The sequence below is a fragment of the Ammospiza nelsoni genome, chromosome 2 (assembly GCF_027579445.1).
Source record: "Ammospiza nelsoni isolate bAmmNel1 chromosome 2, bAmmNel1.pri, whole genome shotgun sequence".
Lineage (NCBI taxonomy): Eukaryota > Metazoa > Chordata > Aves > Passeriformes > Passerellidae > Ammospiza > Ammospiza nelsoni.
The window spans coordinates 28636228-28656138 of record NC_080634.1 but is presented as its reverse complement, the minus strand read 5'-3'; the positions used below and the strand labels follow the sequence as shown (position 1 = coordinate 28656138).

Below are 19911 nucleotides of genomic sequence, written 5' to 3'. Positions count from 1 at the left end.
CAGTGAGATGTTTTATTCTTGGAGATCAAAGCTGTGAAGGGTGCAAGGTGAATTTTACCCTATAGTCCCTCAGGTTCAACAATACTGAAATAGAATATAACTGAAACCCTAACAGCCTTAACTTTTAAAAGATTGGAGCCCTTATGGTGTGTTTTGTGGATGGTTTGCAAAACCTGTTGTTTCCTGAAAGCAGGAAGCTGGGAGAAGGCTCTGTGAGGCTTAATGCTCTGTAAATTCTGGTAAAGCAACAATGTAATTCTTGGTGTAGTGTTTAAAGTGTCAGTGAATACACTTCTAAGCGCTGATGATTTCAGCAAGTTCAGGTAGGAGCTGTTTTCCTGTGGAGTTAAAGGAAAGTGTCTAAAGCTGACTGGTTTTTCATTTGAGCTCTGGAAGAGTTGGCTGGATGGCTGCAGCCTGTGTGCTGCATGTTGGGATAAAACACTTGGCCTGAAATTCAGGGTTTGCTTTTGTGGACAAGGAGGTCCCTGAGAGAATTGCAGCTCTGAAGAAAGTCCTTAGAGCAGATCGCTTGATATCAAGTACTTCAAATCTCAACCAAGGGTGCCAGGGGCAATTATTTTTATCTCTAAGAGTTCATTAGTCTTGATTTTTGGAAAAAAGGAGAATAAAACTCATTAACAACAATCTCAATACTCTAATCTAGTGAACCCTGCCAAAAAGAAAAAAAAGATGCACCTCAAAATTAAGCAGGTAGGGGATTACCTTTTATTTGATGAGGATTGCTGCAGTACAGCAGATATAACTCATTTGTATATTTGGTAGGTTAGAATGATAATCACAGATTAATTGGACAAATAAAATGCATTGCTGCTATGAGAGTTACACTTTCAGTTTGTTAACAAAAACTGAAAGAAGGATTTCTATGTATTTGTGACTTCCTTCTTTTATTTCTTGCAGTTATCAAAGAGGAGAATGAATTTTCCATGCAGCTAGTATGCTTTTATTTATGCTTCTCTTCCTCTCCCTGTAAGAAGATATTAATCTGTCTAGTGTTCCTTTCTACCCCCTACCCCATTTTCTCTCCAAATCTATAAATCTGCATTTCAGCTTCTTGTGACCATTATGGGGAAAGTGTAGATCAACTCTGTATTGCTTGGCAAGTAATTGGCGCCTTTAGCACTAATGTACTTAATTTATATTTGATTTGTTAATTTGTTTCATGGAGCAGTTGTACTCATAAAAGGAAACAAGTTGTAAGAACCTAAGAGGCAACATAGGAGATGAGTAGTAGTTATTGTGGACTTTTCAGAAGGAAATCGTGTCAAGCCACCTGCTTTTCTTCTGAGTTATGTAGGTGCAGAAGAAGTAGTAGTAGATGTAGGTATCTTGACTCTGAAGTTTGCAAACTGATTTTCTCATGAGAAAATCTAGGAGAACAATGGACTACGGGAAATCCCATGAAAGACATACAAAATGATTATTTTGTTAGAGCATAACAGGAGGTCCAAGAAAAAAAAAAGGATGAGATATTTTGTGGTTTTTTGCAGGGCTTTTAGGCAGTCTTACAGGATTCACCAGTTTTCACCAATTTCTTAGGTAAATTTCATGTATCATTGGGAAAAAAATCTCTGGATAGTGACTGATTAAAAGGATTTGACAATCTGGCAAGAGAGCTCAGTAACCTTGGATGCAGTTCAGTCAGGACAAAATGCAGAATATTAGGCTTTGATAAGAGCAATCAGGTGTGTAAGTGGAGAGTGGATGAGGATTGGACAGGCAGCAGCTCCACAGAGGAGAGTTTGGTACACAAGCTGATCATGAGATTGCAGCATTGCACAAGCTGCAAACATTGTGCTGGGCTGTGCAAACAAGTGTGTTGTAAGTCAGACCTAAGAAGTCACCAGCATGCTGGGCTGAGCTGAGATAAGCTTCCCTTGCAGAGCCTGGGTTTAGGTGCTGTACCTGAGTAGTTTTTAGCAGTGAGGTTAGAGGTTTCCTAAAGAGAAATAACTTCTCCATCATAATAACTTCTTTGCAACAGCACTCATGTTTGAAGCAGGCAGTGGGGGGAAAGAGAGTGAGCTGTGCCATTTTTTTCCATGCCCTTTTTGGAGCAGAACAAAGAGCATTTTGCCTGAACTACACTAGCGCTATTGATCAAACTGTCTCTTGGAAAGATTTTTCTAAATGCATGAGAAGTGAAGAGAATTCCTGGAGAAAGTCATGGAGAGAAGGTTTGTTAATAGGCAGGTGTGATGGGCATTTCTTGAGAACAGTTTCTGTAGAATTGTGGTGACTGCTATGCAACAGCAGGTTCTGGTTTTTCTTGCAGCCCTGTTTGGTTCTGTAACCCAAGCCTGAAGGGCTCTTTATTGCAACTAAATGGCAAGAAATGCCCAGACTGTGCTTGTACAGTGCCTAAAGCTTTGCTCCTATTATGAACAAAATCAGACTTGAAACAGGGTGAAGCACTACTGGTAGTAACAGTGGCTTGCACAGGGTCTTTTGATGGAAAGTGGCTGGAGCCCCAAGCTGCTGCATGTGTGCCACAGCACATTCACCTGTGCAGCTTCCACTGTGCTCCTGCATCCTGAGCACTGTCCCTGCCTGTGCTCTGGTTCCTGTTGAGACACCAGTTAAGTGCCTGCTGTTGGCATCCTTCTCCCCCTTCTTCCCCTGCCCCAGCAGGTGCCTCCCTTCTGTGCAAGGAAGTCCAGACATGGAAGAAGGGAGGAACAAGAGTGTGCCATCTGATGCAGCCTAGGTTTGGCTTCAGGTGCACGCAGCCAGGTTTGACAAAGGTTATGCTTCCTAGTGCTGCAAGCTGAAGCTGTACATCTGGGTGGATTTGTAACAAACCTAAAGTGCTCCTGGTTTTTGTTGTTGCCAGATAAATGCCTGTAAAGATCAGAGTGCTGAGCTGAGCTCATACTGGCAGTTTGGTTTCCTCAGTTATAGGAAAAATATGGAAAAATGCTTCATTTTGGTAATGCAAACAGTGTGTTTAATATCACTTACTTGACAATCAGATGTAGGGATAAATACTTGGCTTCTTTGTGCATTACATTTTATTGCTCAATTATTTGCTTCTGGAGAGCAAATTTTTCTTAGCAATAATCTAAATGAAAAATTGTCATCACTTTATATATATATATATATATATATATATATGTAAAATAACATGCCCAGTGTTTTCTTTGCATTTTGTCGGAGGTTTTCTCTATAATATTGAAGTACATATGCTGATCTAAATCTTCGTCTTACCCTCCTCTGTTTTAGTGTTGTTGGTCATCTTGTTTACGCTTGTATTTTGATTATTTGTGTATCTCTTGCTTTGCAGGAGACAAAGATGGCAGCAAGGTGACTACAGTAGTTGCAACTCCTGGACAAGGTCCAGACCGACCACAAGAAGTCAGCTACACAGACACCAAGGTGATTGGAAATGGATCTTTTGGTGTTGTGTATCAAGCCAAACTCTGTGATTCAGGAGAGCTTGTGGCCATTAAGAAAGTCCTGCAGGATAAAAGATTTAAGGTGAGCCTATGCATAAGTTCATAGTATTTTCATGAATGTTATCTCCTTTTTCATGTCTTTGATGGCAGTGTTTTTGATTTTATTAATATATTTTCATTGAAGAGCATAAATATGCCTAAAATTTTTTGGGACTGAAAATTAAACAGATGGATTATGATAAAGCAGTAGTTAAACTTGAAAATCGGTGAGTCACTATGATTATTTGTATTAGTGCAAATCAGGAAGCTAAAAATGCTGAGTTGATGTGCTGTTTCCAGGTTGCTGGCCAAATTTCTCAGACAGTGAACTGTGGAAACAAAGGAAAAGCTTGTCTTAAGGTTACTTTTTTCTAGCATAAACTCTTCTCCAGTCATTAATAATTAAACTGCTGGAAGGAACAGGAGCCTTTAGGCTTTGTTTTTTGTTGCTGCACCTATAAAGTTGAAAGCTATATTTGAGTAAATCAGAAATTATAAAGGCCAAGCAACAAGATAACAAATACTGAGCCCAGGGCAGTTTGGGCTGAAGATCACTTATTTTTTTTTGTTATTTATAAATATGTTCTTACCCTGGTGGTTTTAGTAGACTAGTGGTCCTTTATTCTAAACTGGTAGCCTTCCAAAGAGATTGTGTGATTTTTAAACCAAATAAATTTAAGAACCATAAGCCATCTCAACACTTCTGTTAGTCCACAGCTTGGTACTTAATGTGCTTGACCTCATTCCCTTATAGTCAGGTGGCCTGCAGATCAGCTTGTGCAAGCAGTACATGATTGCAGAGGTCCTGGTTTTAATATATCTTGTTTTCACAGCAAGACCTCATACACATCTAGTTTCACTGGTAATATTTGTAGTTTGTGTCCTTTTTTGGTGGCAAAAACATTGGTTTGAAGTACTTCAAAGGAAAATGGGAAAGATGCATTTAAATTAATGTAATGCAGAATTGTTTACTTCCAGTTAAGGAGGATTTATAGAGTTCTTACATACTTCTTGCATCTGAGTTATTTCTGGACTGTATTATGGGTTGAAGGTAATTAGTACTTGGGAAGCATGCAATATGATGTAAGAGTGCCTTATTTTAGGAGAGGAAAGAAGAGGTAAAACAGAAAAGGAAAAGCAAATTCTAAACCTAGTACTTAAAAGGAGCTTTTTGGTCTCTTCCCATTGCATAGGTTTAAGGGGAAAGGTCAGGATATTTCCTATATCCTGTCATGATTGGTTGATGTCAGCTAGTGGTTTTGACAAGAGCCTTTGATTTCTTTAGTCTTGTAACTGGGGTTTTGCAGTGCATCAAAATGAAAACTTGGCCAAGCATTTTAGTTCCTGACCATCAGATATTAATAATTTGTGACATCTTAATTAATCTCTCTTGGGCATCTAGAATAAAATGTTGGTCTTTGATTGCTTTTTGTTTTGATAGTTGGTTTAGTGACATTTTGTTACCTGACTATATATCTTTTTTTAGTGTTTCTTTAAATGATAGAAAAAATTGTTTCTTGAATATTAGCCCTTTGTTAAAGCAAAACCGCTGAACTGAAAAGCTAAGTAGGGTGTTTCCAGTTTGGACTCTGAATTAATTGTCTACATTTGATAATATGAGCTGAGAACATCCAATACCTGGAGGCTTTAATATCCCTAATCTAGGTGTAATTAATGCTTAAGTCCATGTATAGATTTGCAGAGAGACAGCATTAATTTAAAAATAGTTTTTTAAACTTCATAATTTGTATGGGTCACAACTGCAGTAATAGCCAATTATGCATTTTTTCATATTCTTATCCCAAACTTTTATCCCAGCTACACATCATCATCTACCTTTGGTCTAAGCTCCTTAATTTTTCCCATCATTTGTCACTTCAGTCCTCTCATTTTTTTTCACATTCTGATCTAGAAGTGTATGTTATGTTGGCAGGAGGTGTAAATTCTTGCAGGCTGGATGGCAGCCTCTACCTGGGCAGATTTGGAAGCTAGACAGATGTATATTACATTAAGAGCAGCATACAATTTCTCCAGGGAGTGCTACTCTTTGGGAATGCCTGATCTAGGTAGTAAATACTGGACCACATAATCTACAAGTTACAGAGGGAGCTTGGAAAGTGTGTTGGCTGAATGGTTTGAGTGCACTGTAGGAGCAGACCATCCCATGTGTTCAGAGAGCTGGGCTGTGGGTGCAGCTCCGCTGGGCTCTTGCAATCGCTGCTTGGCTGCCCAAGTCCAGATCCAAGGCCTGCTCAGTGGAGTTCCCTGAAATCTGCCACTCCCCTCTCATTAATGCATACTCTCACTTCAGCAGTGACCGAGGGGAAAAAAGCAACCTTACTGCAGGCAGCCCAATGTGGTGGCAGCTTGTTTGATTTATTATTACTTTGATAATGAATCAAACAAGGGAGGGAAGAGAGGAGGGGGCACTTCAGAAATACCAGTCTGCACTGATCCCAGTGGTGAACAAGCAACAAGAGGAAAGGGATGTATGGAAGTTGCTTCCTGAAATTTGAATCATGAACAACATTTTCAACTGTATGCTTCTGCCTGGTGCCTGCTTATCCCTTATCTACCTGTGCTTGTCTATTGTGATATATTTCTCTTGGTACATGCAGTATAATTCCTTAGTCATGATTTCTTCAAAAAGTGCTTTGAGAAGAGCTAGCGGATAGTCTTGAAATTGAAAATTCAGAAACTAAAGAGAGTCCCAAGAGACTGTAACCTCTAGGCTCTTGCTGCATTTTGTGAATGTAGAGGGCCATCAATGTGTAGGTCTGGAATATGTGCCTCAGTTGCCAATTTTAGATCTCTGTCAGGAAGCTGAGATGCATTTGTCCAGGTTTGAAGCTAGCTTGAAAGCTAGAGGGGGGTCGCCTATTTTTCTTTTTTCCTTTTCCATTACTATGACAAGTCAGCCTCCTAGCACTGGTCCAGACCAGAAAGAAGTTGAGTGTTAAATCAGTGCTGAAGAGTTGAATCTTACAGCTTCTGTGATGGTAAAGATAGTTTGCAATGCTCCTTCTTCTTTCTACTCCCTCGTTGCAGTTCAGTGGTTCTTCAGTTTGACATTGCAGTTCCTGCATGACCGTGTTTTTTAAACAGGGCCTCTGAATTGCTCTGGATTTTAGAGTGTGTGTGTCTAGAGTTCAGTGTAATGTACAGCAATAGTATTGGTAGGACTAAGTGGTAAGTCCCTGAAGGGAATAAATGAAATATCACCTAGAGATTTATGCTTAATTTCAATTTGCAGTTCTGCCTTCAGTAAAGTAGTTCTCCATACTAAGTGTGCGGAATTAAGTAATGCAATTTTGGGCAATTACCTGATACTTGAGTCAGTAGTTCACAAACTATGTGCTGTTTGTCAATAATCTGTGAAACAATTTAATTTGTTTACTTTAATTAACCAACTCTTAAGGAAAGTTATATTTTTGGGGTGGTGGATTTTGGATTTTTTTTTTTCAGTTAAAAGTTTAACAGGTGTGAGAGGGATGTTTCTCTTTGAAAAACAGTATAAGGCAGCTGCTCACAAACTTTGGGGCCAAAGTGCTTTCAAATCGCAAAATTTCCAAAAGACAGTGGCCTGGCTTTCACAGATCTATACTAAATTTCTGCTTCTATTCCAAAAAAGTGTAATAATAGGTTCTTATGCAAAGCATCAATAGGTGCAGTTAAAAGGTTCATAGTATTTTCAATTATTTTCATTTATGTGTCTGTGCAGGCCCTCAAGTGACACAGCCTAATTGTGATGCTTGAAAAGAAAATACTGGTAGCATAAAAATTCTTGCACTGCTGTTGTTAGTATTTTCATTGAAATATTCTTCAGATTAAGAGTCTGTCATGTTGCTGTCTCATTACTTATTATTGGTTTTTGCACAGAGGCATGTTAGCATAAATAGTTATTTTTTGTTATTTCTGCCATTCCATTAAGGTTTCTAAGAAATCCTTATGAAATGAATGTGTGAATTGCTAGAAGTATTTCACAGCTGACTGAGAATAAGCAGTTAAATTTCTTGCATCTGAATTGCATACTTGATGTTTCTGCTTTTAGCACTGGGCTGCTGAAATCTAAGTGATGAAGAGAGTTTGTACTCCTCCTGCACCTTTTCAGTCTAGATTGGGCATCACATTTTTTGTTAATGGCTCACAGAGACATAAAGTGTGCAGCAAGAGAAAGCCAAATTCTGTAATGGGAACCATTCATGCCATCCAGTCTGTCAGATCATTCAGAGACTGCCTTGGTTTAACCATCCAACCGTGTGTGTCCTTGGCTTAGCTGTGTGAATTATTTAAATAGGCAGATCTTCTGGAGTGTGAGAGGATGTCAAACTAGGGCCCTAATGGTCCATAAATGTGAAGCACTGCATTGCTGAAGCTGAGGCCACTCGATTGTAGGCAGTGGTCTTTCCTGTTTTTAGTTAGGAAGGAATAGGTGTTGTGAGTATTTACATGTTTATTGTTTCTTTGTTTACTGGTTTGGGGGGCATTTTTTGTTGGTTTTTTTGGGGGGGGGTTGTTTTTGGTTTTTTGTTTTATTTTGTTTTTGGGTTTTTTTTGCTTTTTAATATGTAAAGTCTTAGTTTTAATTTGAGCCTTAAAGCTCAATAAAGCAGCAGAATGGAAAAATAAGTTTGTGTTGAGGTTCTGGTTTCTTTCTTTCTCTGCTGGTGTGTGTACTTTTGTGAACTGTTTGAAATGCTTCTCAAAGCAACAGCTTTCCTTCAGGTCCTGCCTCAGATATATCAAGCTGCTAAGTATAAAAAGATTCTTTTCAAAGTAGCCCATATCTGCTGTTTGTGTTACCTCATTTATTGCAACTTTGATCATAGCAGCTCCCATGAAAAATGTAAAACCACAAGGAAGACTTTCCATTGAAAAATGACTAGGTGTTTAGGTTTTTAAGTTCTGCTAACTTTTCAAGAGAATTTTGTTTAAAGCATTCAGAAATCTAGAGCTGATCCAGTTTGTTTCTTAATAGGTTTTGTGTCTCTGCTTATGGTTGAAGGTATAATTCTGTAAATATGCATGTGAAAAAATGAACCTGTTGATTAATGATTTGTCTCTTTTGCTCTCAGAATCTCAGTGGTTAACAGACCACTGTAAGAATATGACTTCAAATTGGGTTGAATTAGTTCCATTTTTTCTGACTTCCCCCAGCTTGTTTCTTAGCTCTTGGTTATTGATGGCCATTAAAGATACAACAGATAGTAGCATTATACTGGGAAAAAAAGGCTTCATTTCAGGGGGCTTCAGTCTATTAAGGCCACTTTTGGTGTATCTGAGCTGTTTTGAGGAGAGAGGTACTCAAGTTACTTGGGTAATGTGACTGAAAGAAGATATAAAACAAGTTTTGTTTTGCAGTCTGTAAGCTTGGGCTGTGGGTTGTCATGTCTATATACTGACAAGCAGACAGGAGTTTGACACCCATCTTCTTGATATGTGTTGGGCAGCCCAGTTGTAAAGCTTTAAGGGAAGTGGTATCACTGTCTCTTCTGTGCAGGTTTGTTTTCCCTTTGCTGGGCTCAGACAGGATGTGTGCATCCTCTTGCTTTTTAATGTTTTAGCAGGTCCATCTTCCAGACTCCTATTTCTGTGTACCACAGCTTTGTCATGGGAATGGTAAAGGTACGGTTGAAGAGAAGCCATTGTTGCTGCTGGATATCTCAAAGAAGCCTTGACTTCCTTTGTATGTGCCTGAGTTGTGGACCCATTCTTTCAAGCACACAGGTGGATATTGAAGTCACAGAAAAGACCTCCAAGATTGATTCCAACCTTGTACTGATGACCACCTTGTCAACTAGACCATGGCACCAAGTGCCACATCCAGTTTTTCCATGAACACCTCCAGGGGTGGTGACCCACTGCCCTCGGTAGTCCATTCCAAACTTTAATAACCATTCTTTGAAGGAATTCCTCCTGATGTCCAGCCTAAACCTCCCCTAGTTCAGCTGGAGACTGTGTCCTCTCATTGGGTTTGCTGGTTGCCTGAGAGCAGAGACCAACCCCACTTTGGGACAAACTCCTTTTTGTAGTAGTTATAGAGAGCAATAAGGTCACTCCAGATCTTCCTCTTCCCTCCTACTTGACCCCTTTCTAGAAGGGAATTGAAAGTTATTACAGAGGTTCAGAATATGAATGCTACCTTCATCTAAGTCAGTGTTTAAAGTTTTGAATACAGTGTAGAGGTTGGATTTACTCTGATGTATTCATGGTTATCTTTCACTGTGACCTCTTGTTATCTGCACAGGTTTCCTCTGAACTAAGGACTGAACTTCCTTTTTTAATTTAATCTGTGTGTGAGTTAGATGCATTCTCTCATCTCATATCTCCATCTAAGGATCACTGAATATTCAAACATTAATCTCTAAGGCCTTCTCTTAGAAGAATCCCTTTATTTACTGCATCTCAGTTGAGTTGGAAGCACCCATGGGATAAAAAGTCACAAAGGAAAAACATGGTGATGAGAATTAGTAACATTTAAGCACCTTTCTTTCAAGTCTTTGAGGGCTTGCACATCATAGCTACTTTGAAGATCTGAGGAATAGTGAATCACTGTTCATAAGACTGTCATGGAGGTTTTACTCTCTTAAGGGTGCCTTAATTTTATTGTTAAATAGCTAGAAAGTGCACTTAAAACAATAGATCTGTCTTCTGACTAATGAGATGTTTTGTGTTTGGATCAGAAGTGGGGATGGAAGGCTGAAAATATTTTTCAGTGACTTCAGCAAATATTGTGAACATTTGTTAAACCAGTAGTAGAAAGATAATTGAGCCTGATGAAGACTGCCTTTTACTCCTAGCTGTCCTCATTTAAGGGAATACAGTCCCTCTTTAAGACTGGGGCTATCAGATAAGATTTCCAGAATGGGAGATGCCTGGGCATGTGTTCAGGTTGTTTTTCCATCTTCTAAACAGCTGGAGGGCTATGGTTGCTTTCAGAGAGGTTTTTTCTAATCTATGCTTTAACTTTTGTATAGAGGCCAGATTTGTAGCTCTGGCCCAACTTACTTTATCCAGATTATCAGAGACACTTACCAAGATAATAGCTTTTCTTACAGCAGTACTTGATCTGGCTGTCTCCTGGAAGCTTACTGGAGGAGCCAATCCTATCATTTAACTGTAATTGCAGTTGCAGTACCTGTCTGTTCACAGCAACCAAAAAGGCTCAGTAGAGATCTGAATTTTCACTCACAACAATTTCATTCCATTTTCCAATTTTCTCAAACTTTCCTAATGGATAAAAAAACTGTTTGCTCTTGCTTTTCTTTGAAGAAAGCAGTGCACTGTTCAGTGTATCAGCTGTAACCTTCCTGGGCATACTTCAGTGGCCTAGAACATCTAAGAATTCTAAGAATCATATTTCTAACTATGTTTTATTTTAAAGTCTGTACAATAAAATTATTTGTAGTTATGGCTACTCCTGCAGATGTTTTCAAATCTGACAGCTGAACTGGATGCATAATAGCTGTTAGTACAAAATAGATCTTCAGTTTGGCACGTGAGATGACATGGAGTTTGTACTATGAGCATTGATTTCAGTTTTCTGCTTTTTAGCAGAAGAGTCTGGACTGATAATGAATGTCCAGGGAATGCAATGTCGTCCAGCTACAGCTGGCCTAGGATAGAGGAGGAAAAGCTCTTCATCTGCAGACGTGCTCTGTGCGTGTTTAGACATGTGTTTCCACGTGTTGCCATGTGGAAACCAACATGTCAGTAGGGAAACCAAACCAACATGTTAGTAGGGAAATAGGCCCTAGGAGTGTGTTCTTTGAAAAGGGAGGAGTCAAAAGAGGGCTTTTCTGCTCCTACCCCGTGGGTGTTTGCATGAGGCCTTTTATAGATCCACACCACAGTTTAAGTGGTGCATTTATTTTGGATTCTGAGCTTTTCTATTTCCGTGAGTTTTTCTGTGGTACTCCTTAAACTAGGACCAAGATGGGACTTTAAAACAAGATACCTGTTTTGTCAGTTTTCTCTGCTCTTGCTCACTTAAATAACTTAAAATTAAATCTGTCTGTCCTATGTGAATTTACTGACGAACAAAAAGAACTGGAAGATAGATTTATGAAAAGTCTTTTGTCCCACTAGTCCAGATAACTCATAGAGCTGCTCCAATAATGCTTTGGTTTACTTCCTCTTGTCTCTCAGGTCTTCTAAAGGAAGTGAGTTCCTATGTCTGGTTCACATAAAATACATATATATAGTGTATGAAATATATATTCTGTGTATATACATTCCCAAATTAGCTAGACTGTTTTGAGAGACACAGGTTAAATGGATGCTATTCTGAAATAATGACCTTTAGAGTGGAGAGTACAGTCTAAAAGAATTCCAAACCCATCAAGGTATGGAAATGCATAGTTCAAAGCACATGAATAGATGTAACTCAGCCACATGCTGTCAGCACATTATAACTGTAAGAGTGTACTTGGACATTGCAGAATTCCTGATTGTGGTCAAATTAAGTTCCGTTTTGAAAGATAATTTCCTTTCCTTTGACTTTTTAACATTGCTGCCTCTAAGTGCCTGAGAAGGACTGGGATAGAAAAACAGTAACCCTGCATGCAGTAGAAATAACCTCTCCATTTTATATTTATAAATCAGTTTTACATCTGGGTCACACCTACTAATTAGAGGGAGCCTTGATTATGGCATGGATTTGTAGGTCTGTGTAACAAAGGTAAAAATTGATTTTAATGTTCTTCATTTTGTACTGTTTTATGGAGAGATCTTTGGTAGCCTCTCAGGATCACTACTCTAGGAGAGTATATAGGAGACTCTATATCTTTGCATTTTGAGACTGGCAGATCACAGGCTGGTGGAGCAGATTTGAGTTTTCTCATCTAAAAAGAAAATATTTAATGCTGACAGTCTTAGTGTGGCAGTGGAGTAGAGCTTTCTAAGTGTGCAGCCAATTCAAGTAGAGAATCGAGGGCAGTCTTTGTTTTGTGAATGGAGCCTGAACTTTGTCAATTAAAAAGTCACAGTACAATTTCTGAAGTCCTTCTGAAGATCAGTGATTTAGTGGTTGACTGTGTATGAGGCTGTATATAAATTCTAAGCTAGTTTGGTCTTTTTTCTTCTTAGAGTAGATGCTGAGATGGTCAGGCAGAGAGCAGGCTCATCTAATGCTCTTGAGAGCTTGGTAATGCTGCTGCTGTAGGGAGCTTGGGCATGAATGCAGGTGTTGGGTGGAAATGGTGTCCCAGGAGGAACCTTCCACACCTGTCTCCTCATTAGGGAAGAGTATTGTGGAGAGTATAAATAGAAGATTAGTTTGATGGGATCAAAATGGGGCTTTTGAGACTACTTGGATGTTTGGGGTGTGCAGATATTTCAAGGCTCTTGGTTGTACCATTATGTATTCTCTTTTGGAAATCCCACAGCATGAGATTGCCTGGCTACGGAAGATTTAGCTTAAATAGTCTTTATATCTAGCAACATTACCTACCTGTGGCTCTCACTTGCTTATTAAATTCTTACTTGGTTAAATTATTTTTGGTGCAACGTTCCAGTCTTGGAGCATGATTGGAATATATCATTAAATAATTTATCTTCAGTTTTTGCCAGGGAACACTGGGGTTTTTTTGTCTTTAAAATGCATGGCTGATAATCAGGCAGTGGCAACCTCTGTGTCCTTTTTGAACTCAGTATTTGTTATTCAAATATCCTGCTGTGGCAGCTATTAAGCTTGAGGGGAAAGAAGGGATAACCTATAAAATGCTAGTCATAGAAGGGACAGAAGAGATCCACCTGCTGCTCAGGGGGGTCTTCCTGAAGCAAAGAAGAGGGACAGATCTTCTCATTTTTGTGTCAGCAATACAGCTGTGCCGTCCCCTCCAGCACTGTGCTGTAGTTCAACCCTTTTGGCTTTGTTTAAAACCTTTTAATTGAGCTGTAATTGAGGGTTTTTTTGTCTCTTCCTTGAAGAGGATCAGCTCAAAGTCAGCAAACAAAATGAGGAAGGTTTAAGTAAATGTAAAAATGGGAATAATTTTTGTTTTCCACTTGTTTTGTTGAGTAGACCTGAGTCTTTATAACCAAATGGCATGTTCCTTCTGGGAAGTGTTTGGAACTTGGAGAGCCATGGAATGGGTAATTGTTTTCTTTGCTGCTAAAGGCAATATTTGCACTGCCCATTGCTTCTTGGAAAAGTAGTACCAAGACATGGGAAAACAATAAAAGGAAGCTCTTCTAAATGTTTTGTCAAGCATCTAAAGTACAGAGACAGTTTAGACTGTTGAGCATATTCTAAAATAAGCAACGCTGCCTTTTTTTTTCCTGTGATTTGGATACTTCCTGGTCCCTGATGACTGAGAAGGTGAGATGTTTGTGACCAACAGAATTATTTTCAGCATACACAATACAAATAATTACTTTTCTACTACTTTACTTTGCATGTTGTTGAGGAAAACTTGTTTGGGCTTTTTGTTCCACTTTGTTTTTTTCCATCACATTTTCTGTCTGCATTATGCAGTGAAATATGATCCATTTTGAACATTGGAAGATTAAATTTGAAGGATAATGTAGACTGAGGTTTTGTTGGGTGACCTAGACTCACCTGTATGATCTACCACAGGAAATAAAAATGAATCTGATTTTTATTGGAGTGGTTTTGTAAGAGTTGTATCATGTAATAACCCAAAATAAGAAATGTTTCTGGAAAGGCAATGAGAAACTTATTCTATTAATGAATATTCTAATTACAGTCCATGATGCTTTGGCATGGTGTTGATACTCCTTTTAAAATACAGTGAGTGATGTCAAGGACGTGGTCGTTGAGCGTTTGTAATGTTTTTCTGGCCAGGAGCAAAGGGACTCACTCTTCTTCAAGGTGAAATGTGAGGCGTGATGTTTATCATATTTTAAATACATGTTACAGACTTTTAACTAAGGAGAAGGCAGTCTGCTTTCTTCAGGGTGGGTTTTTGTTTGTGTAGTGCTTAGTACAGTGAACTGAGATGAGTAATGGATGCTCTTATATGTGTCATGATGCAAATAAGCAGACTACAGACATCTGTATTCCCTAGTTCTTCTAAGATTTGAAGCCAGGTCTAATTGTTACAGGCCCAACAAAGGTGCTCGTTTCACATCTTCATTTGTGCTGTTCCTTTGAAAGTCCCAGCCATGGTGATTAGACTACTTAGGTCCTGAGCTAACTAGTCAAAATACAAACATCCAGTCTGAATCACTGAAGCATAACAATGCATGTGGAAAACAACAGCTGGATCTAATTTCAGAGGTTTTTTAATTTCAAAAATCACTTTGTCACAAAAAGCTCCTTGTTTTCCCTCCTAAGCTTTATCAGATGATGAAGACAGAATCTATAACTTGATGTCTTTTAAAGATTCATCTTCTTTTTTTTCTTCATTCAAAGATATGTCCAAGGATCTGCTTATCAGACTGAGTTGGCAGGCCCTTTTGCATTCATCTTCCTTTCATCTCAGCAGGCACATTGAGTCATGAAGGTTGTACCAAGTTTTTTGGGCTTGAACACAGGCATCTCATTTATACCAGATGAGTTTAACAGGGTAGGCATGTTGATTGATTGTAAATGAAGTAATTAGTTGCAGGCTGCTTAGTCCCTGAAGGGGGACATTGGAGCTTATAGGGGTGTTGCAGTGAGACATGAATACTGCTTGCAGAGCTGTCCACTGGTTGCACTGCTCTTCCTGCAAGTGGACAGAAGAGGGTTTTTAACTTTCTTTTATTTTTTTCCTTTTTAGAGTAAAACTTCATAGTGGATGTTGACATTTTCTGTGGGCGCTTTAGTGGAAAATTCAGTTTTGCTGTTAAATAATAGAGGAACCTTTGAAAAGATGTGTTGCTGACTACCATGGGAATTAGTAGTAAGTGTGCAGGTGTGGAAATGAGGACATAGCAGTTTGCTACTCCAAAATGTAGTGCACGGGCTAGAGAACATTAGGAAGATTCAGTTCAGTATCTTATGTGGATGGACTTGCTTTATTTTCTGATGCTGAGCAACTTTGTAAGCGCATTTCAGATGAAGTCTGGCAGGCGTAACAGGATGTAGAGCAGGAGAACTAAAGTGAGCACAGCTTTCTGAAGAACTCCTAAAAATAAGGATAATACTTCTTTACTTTGTAGTGCCCTGCTGAACATACTTTAAAAATAATGAGCAATTCTGAATTGTAAAATTAGAAGGTGGTAACAGCTTACAACAACAGATAATAATCTTTAGTTGAGGCAATGGTATTAGAAGCTCTGTAGTTTTTTAAAAAGTACTTCTATATTCTTTCTAGGTTAGATTCTTCTGGTAGTGTATCACAGTAACCTGTACTAGAATTGCCTGTCTGTGAGACCTGGGGTTCCTTGATTACACTTGATTTATTAACCCTATCTGCTTGTCACTTAGATATCTGCAAAAGCAGGACTATGAGAACATATGGAATGGAAATGTTCTTTCCCAGCGTGCAGGAAACCACAACAGGTTGATTGGAGTCAGCATTTGAAGAGCCACAGCAAATACTCAAGAACTTGGTGCTATCTATCTTTTTTTTTCCTTTTTTAATTAAGTCAACATAAGGGCAAGAAAGGACATGGTTTGTAGATAGTATGCTGGATTTCCTGGTAGGCAATGACTCTGTTTCTGTAACTGCATAACAGGCATAAAGGTTATCTGCTTTCATGCAGGGCTAACAGATCTAGTAGGACAAGAAAGTAGTATGAGACATAGGAGAAACTAGGGCATGTTGAGGGTTGCCTGGAGTGTTGGAGGCATAACAGAGTCAGTGTGTTCATTGAACAATTTCTGTGGCAGCATGAAGGCCATCAATTAGCAGGAAGGATAAACAGTGCAAGGACTCTTGTTTGGATTTAAACTGATGAATATCTCTTGGAAAGAATCCTCCTTGCTAGTGGGAACAGCCTGTACACAGTCCAAAAGCACAACGCTGTGTGCAGGTGGTAGTAGAAAGTCCCTTCCTGGTGGAACACTGAGCTGTGGCATGCTGTCCTACTGGCTTGTCTGCATAGATCTGCTTGTGGGTGATAATGCTGTAGCTGACTTCTTGAGTAGATAATGAACTTTCCAAGAGAAACACATGTGTCTGAGACCTTTCTGAATTCAGCTGTCCACTTAAACAATGTAGGAAGTTTTAACTTATTCACCTTTAAAATTCATTTGAGTTTTCCTGAATGTAAGTAGACAGTGAGCAGAAGATGCAGTGACTCTTGTTTTCACCTAACCTTATGTGCAGAATGTGTAGGGAGTGATACTGTCTTGCTTACATAAGCAAGGCAGGCAGTATCACATCCTCAGCAGACAGTAATCTTCATTATTTCATACCATTGGGATTTTGAATACAAAAGGTTTTCAGCACCCTTTGTAGAAAGCTTGATTTCAACAAAATGGGAAAAAGATATTTTCACTGGTTAGGTGTGGGGCAAGGAAATTAATTCACAGAATCACAAAATGGGCAGTATTGTAAGGGACTACAGTGGGTCATCTGTTCTTGTATCCCTGCTCAAGCAGTGTCATTCCAGACCACATGGCATAGGATTGCTTCCAAGTGATTCTTGAGTATCTCCAGTTAGGGAGATTCCACCTCTCTGAGCAGCCTGTTCCAGTGCGTAGTTTACAGCACAGTAAAGAAATTCTTCCCTCATATTCAGGTGCAACTTCCTATGCATCAGTTTGTACTCATTGTCTCTTGTCTCATGGTTTGTACCACCGAGAAAAGCCTGGCTCCATCCTCTCTATACCCTCCCTTCAGGTACTTACCCTGGTGAGGTCCCCTCTTAGTTGTCTCTTCTCGAGGCTGAGCAGGCCCAGACCCCTCAGCCATTCCTCATGAGCGAGATGCTCCAGTACCTTCATCACTTTTGTTGCCCTCTGCTAAACCCACCCCAGGAGCAGCTCCTCTCCAGGAGCTCCATGTCTCTCTTAGACTGAGGAGCCCAGAACTGGACACAGCACTCCAGTGTGGCCTTAGTGAAGCTGAGTAGAGGGGCAGGATCATTACTCTACTCCTGGTCATCTCCACAGCGTGTCTGTTTTTCATGATGTGTGTAGTGGGAGATCTTCTTAAGCCATGAAAGTAAGATCATGTAGTGGGAAATATTTGGCAAGGTCAGTGAAGGTTTTGCCACTTGCATTATTATTAACAGTGGACGTTTTAATGAATTAGCTTATGAGAATGCTCTTTAGCACTATGTGTTAAATACAGAAGAATGCATAGTCCATTGGAAAGGTGGTGTAGGAAACAACTTCTGATGTAATTTGTGGTTGACTTGCATTGAGCTTCTTATCTCCTTCTACAATTGCATTTTTGGAAACAACTTACAGGTTCAGTAAAGAGAAGTTAAATGTCCATGTCTTCAGGTTTTAGGGTTCCAGATGACTAGGAACTTCCTTGGAAGCATCTGGTGATGGCTGCTGACAGACCTTTGGATGAGGTCATGCCAAGATGATTGGTCTGACCAAGTCATCTTTGTTCCCTCAGTCTCTTGTTTTCAGTGGTTCTCTTCTATTTACTTGCTACAGGGTTATGTGCAAGTTCTCATTTTATTCTGGAAGCGAGGTGGAAGTCAGGATGCTCACAAAGCTACCTGGAGCAGCTCTCCTATGAAAACAGGCTGAGAGGGTTGGGGCTGTTCAGCCTGTAGAAGGCTCCAGGGAGATCATAGGGCAGCTTACCAGCACCTGAAGGAGGTTGTAATAGATCTGGAGAGGGACTTTTTATAAGGGCATGTATGATAGGACAAGGGGGAATGGATTTAAGCTGAAAGAGGTTAGGTTTAGATTAGATGTTAAAAAGAAATTCTTCATTGTGCAAGTGGTTAGATACTTGAACAGGCAGCCCAGAGAAACTGGATGCCTCGTTCCTGGAAATGTCCAAGGCTGGGTTGGATGGGGCTCTGAGCAACCTGGTAATGGGAGATTCCCCTGCCCATGGCAGAGGTTGGACCTAGGTGATCTCAAAGGTCCCTGCTGACCCAAACCATTCCATGATTCTGTGATTTTTGCACCTACTGGGGGAAGAAGGACTGGGCTTTGTGGTAATTAGGTTGTCCCTGCCCTGAATTTGTCTAGCTGGATCTGGTGCTTGGGAACTCTGAAACTGGATGCCCATGAGGTGGTAGTGTAGCCTTTTGAAATTTGCTGAAAGTGTGCCATTTTAAATTCATGGCGTTCACCTGGCATATGAAATAATTTCTTTCTGCACCTTTCTTTTTTTGGAAATTTCTATTCCTTTTCAGTGTGACTAAGTTGTGAATCTAATCTTAGTGCTGTGTCTCTGCTTTTAAATCTGTCATTAAAAACACACATTGTTATGCAAATAGTTACTAAAACTTGCTTTTCTCTGTACTTTTTCTTTTGGGGCAATTTAGGCTAGAAATGAATGTGAAGTTTTCCTAATCTTTTCATTTTAGTGCTCTGACACCATTTTACTGAAGGTAATGGTTTCTTGAAAAATGGGACAATGTTTGAAAAGCACCAATGCTGACTAAGGAAAAAACCCTCAAGCACAAAGTCTGATAGCCTGTTTTATCAAACTTGGAACACTAATTCTTCAACAGCTTATAGTAAATTTGTACTTTGACATAGCTTGCTTTCCCTTTCCAATTGTATGATAGGTTGTTTGTATCTAGCAAAGGTCAGCTGGTGAAATTATGCTGCAGCTTGGGGAAGAATGTGCTGTTGCCTTTTAATATGAAGATATATATTTGGGGAAGCTTGAATTGCTTTTATATATAAAATTATGAAGGAGCGTTGAAGCATTCTTAAATGTCAGGCTATCATCTGAAATTTGGTAGGGTATTTATTATTTTAGTTTTATCCTAGACCTGGTATTCACGTGTGATGGTTTCTTAGCTATAGCAATAGCTAATAAATTTTGTTATCTGCTCATGACAAACTTAGCATACCAGGGGGTGGGGAACCCAACGTGGATATGGGGAGAAAAGCTTATTGTGTGTGCACAAGGTAAGGTGTGTAAGTTCCAATTTGAACTTCACTACTGGAGTGAATTTCCTCTCCCATTCCCCCAGCCCCAGAGGAGGAGGTGCCCAACCTCTGAATTCAGCAGGGGATGCTTATGCTTTTGAAAGCTTAGTTATTTGGGAGCTCATTATTAAGAAATTGTACTTCTTGAAAATTTAATTCTGCTGGCTAAATAATCATCTGCAGGCTAATTCCACTTGCCAGTTCCACTCTGCCTTTACTCCCTCATCAGTCTCCACCCATCATTTCCCTTTTTGTCTCTTCTAATTTGAACCTTGTCTCTCAGGTCTGAGGGAGTAATTTGGGTTGAAATAAAAGCCCCACACGACTTATAACATCAGGCTTTTTCATGTCATGTAGCAATAGGCCTGAGACAAAGAAAAAATAAACATTGGAAGCAGTACTTACCTGTTCCCTAAATAAATAAAATTTTTTTTGATGGTGAGGAGAAATTTTTGTTTTGCAAGTCCTTTGGAATCTGTTTGCATG

The 19911-nt window shown here is 39.5% G+C and overlaps 1 protein-coding gene across 2 annotated transcripts in view; it reads left to right on the top strand.

The window, feature by feature from the left end:
• The window catches only part of GSK3B (glycogen synthase kinase 3 beta), a 149968-nt gene that overhangs the window by 52500 nt on the left and 77557 nt on the right, over nucleotides 1-19911 (top strand). For both annotated transcript variants that reach the window (XM_059466948.1, XM_059466949.1), the window contains exon 2: nucleotides 3305-3498. In XM_059466948.1, coding sequence (XP_059322931.1) covers nucleotides 3305-3498 — 194 coding nt within the window. The remainder of the gene's footprint in view (nucleotides 1-3304; nucleotides 3499-19911) is intronic.